This window comes from Gossypium hirsutum, chromosome D07 (genome assembly GCF_007990345.1).
Source record: "Gossypium hirsutum isolate 1008001.06 chromosome D07, Gossypium_hirsutum_v2.1, whole genome shotgun sequence".
Taxonomy (NCBI): Eukaryota; Viridiplantae; Streptophyta; class Magnoliopsida; order Malvales; family Malvaceae; genus Gossypium; species Gossypium hirsutum.
The window spans coordinates 56,593,086-56,599,085 of NC_053443.1; the positions used below are offsets into that span (position 1 = coordinate 56,593,086).

The following is a 6,000-nucleotide window of genomic DNA, read 5'->3' on the forward strand; positions in this document are numbered from 1 at the left end:
TACAACCACTATCAACCAACCTATTTTTTCTTACTTTGTCGGAGGGTTCACATGGTGCCACGAACAAGACTTCATAAGGGTTAGCGAGTTTGGCTTCGCAAGAGGCAGTAAACATCAGTTCTTCTTGATTTACTTCTACTATATGTGCTTGAGCATTTTATTTTGTGTGTGCCAATTATTCTTGCACACCCTCTCTATATGACCAAATTGTTTGCAATTTCTAAATTGAATATCTGGCCTGAACCAACAATATCTCTCTAAGTGATTAGTCTTTTTAAAGTGAGAACATGGTTGTTTTTTCTCCTTGCCACCATCTCTCCAATTATCCTCATTCTTTTATGTCCAGTCCTTTTCTTCATTGTTTGAGGAGCTCGAGCTTTCTCTGTTTCTGGTTTAAAAGACTCTCTCAACATACCTCTTTCTTTGCTTACCTTTCTTTGTCCTTAACCGTACAAAGCTTTGATTAGTTCAGAGATTGAGGTGGTTGATAGATCCTTCGAATCTTCCAATGAGGATATCTTTGATTCGTATCTCATAGGAAGTGTGGTAATCACCTTTTCATGGAATTGATCGCCTAGTAGTTTTATCTGGTTCACCACTGCCATGATTTGGTTTGAATATTACTTCACCGTCTTAATTTTCTTCATCTTGAGGTTTTCAAAATCTAGTATAAAATTTATCATTTGCTGCTGCCTTGTCTTTTGTGATCCCTGGAACTCATCCTTGAGCTTATCCTAAGCTTGTTTAGGGATTTCACAGACCATGATTCTTATAAAAATCACGTCTGAAATATTATTTTGTACGCAAAACATCGCCTTATGTTTTTTGGCACATTCCTCACTGTGCTGTTTCATTTAAGCAAGAGTGGGATTAGCCTTAACACTAGTGGTTCTATTTCAGCATTTACAACCTCCCAAAAATCAAATGCTTAAGGATATGTTTTCATTTTTACTACCCAAATGTAATAGCTTTCACCTATAAAAACAGGGGGTGGTGATGGTGTAAAGTTTGCTTAAGACATTTTTATGAAAATAAGCCTCAAAGATAAATGGCTCTTGATACCAATTGTTTGATTTTTTGTGAAGGAGAGGTTGAAATAGAAGCAAAAAGATAAAAAAAATTGATAAGTTATTTTTTGGTAAACTGTTTTATTAAAAAATTGATGCATAGTTTACAAGAAAAATCATGCTTCAATAAGCTAAAAATAGTAATAAAATATTACAACTTGGCTTCATTCAATGACTAGATTCATATAACTTTCTTTTTCATTTGCTGGTTTCTGTCTAATCACTTGTCAAAATGTTTAATCAAAATTTATCGCAGTGTTGGTGAGCTCGCAATTCATAATTAGTATGTATAGTCATTTCGCAAATTGTATCGATATGGGGTGGTTGGCAAATGAAAAGGCTAACTTTGTTCCACAAATACGAAAGAGTTCTTTCAAAAAATTATTAGTAAAAATAACATCTTGGTCACTAACAATGGATTCAAACAAACTATTTAATCAAAGAGAATTCAAGCCACAAAAACAACATTATAAAGATGAGAGAGGGCAATAAAATGAACAAACTAGGAAAAATAATCAACCACCACAAAGAGAGATATTTTCCCTAGAGATTTGGGTAGCCTATTAATAAAGTAACTTTCTTATCTAGTATCTTGACTTGATAGTCATGCATTATGATGAGAACTATACGATCTTGAGATCTTCAAGTTTCTGTATTAACAAGTCAACAAAAAGGTAATCACCTATACGAGATGTGCTTATGAGTTTGAAGATCGCTATACTTCTTCGCAAGACCATAGTCAATGATATATACTTGTAGTAACAGTAATGAAAAACTGATATCAGAATATTTCGTACTTTTCAAGTGTGAATAAGTAGAAATGAAATAATATTTTTATCGTGACCAGAAATTCAAATTTGAAAGTTGCCGTGCAAGCAGTATAATGAGTAATGTATGTGCATGTTATGTTTGCCAAAAAAATATAATACACGACAACTTTAAATACCTGATTTGCCTTGCGTCCTAGGCCCATCAAGAAGTTGCCAGGCTTTATGTCACGGTGAAGAAAACCTCTTGAATGCATATATTCTACTCTATTAATCTGAAAAAAAAAAGTTGAAAAGGGAGAATATTATGAAAAAACTGAACTGATTCTTCATCATGAAAAGAATGTCATACTTACTAACTGATAGCAAGCATCAACAGCGTCTTTAACGAAAGTTTCCGGTTGCAGTAGTTGAACAAATCTTCCAAACTAGGTCCAAGAAGGTCAATTACCATAACATTGTAATCTGCCTCAATTCCGAACCACTTAAGGTGTGGAATACCCGCTGTATCAAGGAGAACCCTCAACAAGTAATTTAAGGATAAAAACAATTGCTTTCTAAAAATTTATCCAAAAAAACTAGCAACATTATTTCAAGATAAGACATCAACCTGCTAGCTTGACCAGGAAAAAAAAGAGTTAGTAATTTGTTCAACAAATTGTTTAAAGACTAAGTTGATAGTGCGATAATCATGTGAAAGAAAAGGCCAGCTATTCACTTTCTAAACCAACCACTACCAAGAGCAATCGTAAATTGAATGAAGACTGGTTTATGAAGATATAAATCAAAGAAATCATCGCTTCCGCAGAGCTTGCATGTTTTTCTCTCTTTTTTTCACTTTCACATAATGGCATTAATGGAACTGCAGTGGACAAGGCTACCAGAGAAGACCATAGTCAAGTTAGGAGAGTGAAGCACAAACATAGACTTACTTCCTCCTTGAAGAAGCATATACAACTTTGACTCGTAATGAAGCTGTGGATGCTTGGTCTTTGCAGATTCCTGCAAAAAGGAAGAGAGAAACAAAGGGTCAAATTAGAAAATAAAATTAATGTTTTGTGCCCATCAGTGTTATAATGGTTAGGAATAGGAAATTTTCATTCTCTTCACAATCACACCTAAAATGACACATTCTAACATGTAAAGATCACCAGAACACTTCATTTCAAAGAGGCCAAAAATAATAAACTGCAGATTGGGAACACTTGTCAATTAGTATAAATTTGTGTAGAATTAGAAAACACTTTTTTCCCCTTCTTAGAATGGAAATCACCAATAACAAATTGTCTTCCCCTTTATATGCTTCAATGAAGAACCATATAAAGCTAAAACAAGGCTGGATATATGAAAACATTCTCTTGAAAAATATAAGCTTTCCTTTTTTTTTGGTCTGTCCAAAATTTAATGCATTTAAAGTCCAAAGCAAGGATAAGCCAAAATAATAATAATAATAAAGCTTGGTTTATTTATAGGTATTCAAGGATCCAAAATCATCATTATAAATACCAAAACTAGAAGCAGACCAACAAAAGCACTACCAAAAACACATTCTCAAGAAAAGATCACCATACCAGTTTGACAGCAACTTCCTCTTTAGTTTGCACATTTACCCCTTCAACAGAAACCCCCAAAAAGATTAGGAAAAGAAAAGCACAAGGCTGACAAAGAATTAAAGAAACAATACATATTTTCCATTAATAAGAAAAGGGAAGAAAGCCATCACAGGGCTTTGGGGATACCATACCTAAATAAAGCTCTCCAAAAGAGCCACTGCCAATCTTTCTTCCAAGCTTGAACTTACCACCAATCACATTATCCATTCTCAAGCCAAACAAAAACAAAACACTATCTTCAAAGCTAAGGGATTTACTAAATTGACAACTCCAAGCCTCCAACAGATCAACAAAAAGGGGGGGGGGGCGCTGAGGTTTTGACCAAAAGAAGAAGATAAATGAAATCCTTTGAAGAAAAAAGCTAAAAAATCAAAGGGAAAAATTAGAGATTCATATCCAACTTCATCAACTACACAGTTTGAAATTGATAACAAAATCCCCAAAATTTTGAAACGGAAAACATAATTAAGGAGAAAAACGCAGCTACATTGACTTGAGAGGAAGCCGATGATTCAACTGGTAAATCCAAACGTCAAATTATATAGAATAACGGTTGAAAAATCAGAAATGGCTGGAAATAATAAATCAGATTTTTTTTTGGGGGGGGGATAAAAATAAAAACCAGAAAACAGTAAAGAAAAGATTTTCAGGTGTTTAACGATGAAAATGAAAAGGAAAAGAAAAAACACAAAGTAAGAGAAGGAAACTTTTTTAATAGTTGTTTTTATACTATTGAAATTAAAGCATGAATTTTGCGTTTTTATAATATTAAACACGCATAAACCAGTACTAATGAACAGAAAACAAAGAACTTGACATTCCATGGAGAAATAAGTTCAACATCCTCTGGTTTGAGTATGTGTGTATGTGTGCGAAAGAGTAACAGAATACATAACCACAATGATGATAACTAACCTTCTCTTAAAAACAAGTCTCGGAAAAGCCTCTTCAAATAGGAATAATCGGGTTTATCTTCAAACCGCAAAGAACGACAGTATACGAGAGAAAAACTCAGATGGATATGACTTACAGAGCACCTATTAAACACGCATAAACCAGTACCAATGAACAACGAAGCAAGAGTGATATCATAAAAATTAAATTTCTCAGAGGGAACCATCTGTCGAAGGATGGGGCAAGTAAACATACCTCTATAGAAGTCGACACTTTCTTTTCGCTAATCTTATCATCATATTAGCCCCTGCCAGGGAAGGCTGAAGCAAAGAAATGGTGCAAACTGAATCAAATTCAAAATCAATGCGAAGGAAAACTAAGAGCAAAGATTCAGAAACAAGAAACAATATAGAACCATGAATGAAATGAGCATGGGGTGATCATATACACAACCTTCCTCTCAGGAAATACAGAAGCAACCTTCCTTTCAGGCTGAAGAGGTTTAGGGGTAAAAAAGAAATTGAGTGGGGGTTAGAAACTGCTATAAATCAAGAAGAAAAGAACAAGGGGAGTTTTTCCAACGAATATAAAATTTGAATTGAAGATTTGAAACTTTGAATATTTGATTTGAAGATTTGTAACTTTGAATATTTTGGTATGCTTTTTTATTTTCTCAAAAAAATTTAATAGTTTAACTAATTTAATTAAATTAGAGAATATATTAAATATGGGGAGTATATAATAAAATTTTTATATTTTTAAAAGTTGATGTTGTAACTAGATCTATTTATGGGTTGGGTTGTCTTCCAAACCCGAAGGTCTGTCCGAAATTTAAGAGAGGTTGGGCAAAAAAATTAAGCCCGTTTAAAATATGTCAAGGTTAAGCTTGAACATTTAAGGCTTGAGTCCGGCTCGGCCCAGCCTGTTTTTAAATTTATAATATTTTATATTATGTAATTTAGAACATATTAAAAAATAAACATTTACTAAATATATAATATTACTCTACTATAAACATTAAAATAATGTATAAAATTATTAAATATTAAAACAATATAATATAAATATTTTTAAAAAATAATATGAGCATTCCTAAAATAGGTTTGGGTTAGTCTTTTTTGCAAATATGGATGAGTTTGGATAAAATTTTAGGCCTATATTTTGGGTCTGGTCTGGCTTGAGCAAGTATAAAGTATGTTAATACCATACTTAGACCTGACCCAAACCCTGTCCATGAGTACCTCTAATTATAACATTATATTATTGAAGATTAAAATCTATATATTTTAAGATTATCCTAATATTCTCTATTCATTTAAATAAAATATTTTTTATTTAAATAATAATGAAAAATAAGTTTTTTTTGACTAAAATAGTATAAAAAATTATTTACTAAAATAATACACCAATTTTTATTTATCAAAATTACTTTTTTTTTTCTAACTCAAAATTATTTTTTTAATGTGTGAACACCAAATTGTCATTTAAGAAATTGTGAATTTTTTATTTAACTAAATTATTTTTAAAATGGTAAAACAGAGAAAGTGGTACTTCTTACTTTTTTTCATTATTTTATCTCACCCTTCAAATTTTAAATTTTTCATTGTTTTAAATTTTGGTAAATTAAAAAGATATAATAACTTATTTGGTCCTTAAACT

The 6,000-nt window shown here is 31.9% G+C and overlaps 1 protein-coding gene across 2 annotated transcripts; it reads right to left on the bottom strand.

Annotated features, from left to right (window-relative positions):
- Positions 1–1,466: 1,466 nt before the first annotated feature.
- LOC107958620 (casein kinase 1-like protein 9) lies at positions 1,467–5,028 on the bottom strand. 2 transcript variants are annotated; one of them, XR_001700677.2, is made up of 9 exons: positions 4,795–5,028; positions 4,597–4,661; positions 4,363–4,484; positions 3,579–3,756; positions 3,406–3,446; positions 2,767–2,836; positions 2,191–2,338; positions 2,014–2,109; positions 1,467–1,717 (listed from the first exon to the last, which is right to left on the bottom strand). XR_001700677.2 is itself a non-coding variant. In XM_016894447.2 (8 exons), coding segments are annotated over exons 4-8 (336 nt in total). In that variant the 5' UTR covers positions 3,655–3,756; positions 4,363–4,484; positions 4,597–4,661; positions 4,795–4,956; the 3' UTR covers positions 1,467–2,108. The 2 variants fall into 2 exon arrangements, 1 of the variants encoding a protein (XP_016749936.1); XM_016894447.2 differs by having other exon boundaries at positions 1,467–2,109; positions 4,795–4,956.
- Positions 5,029–6,000: the final 972 nt, after the last annotated feature.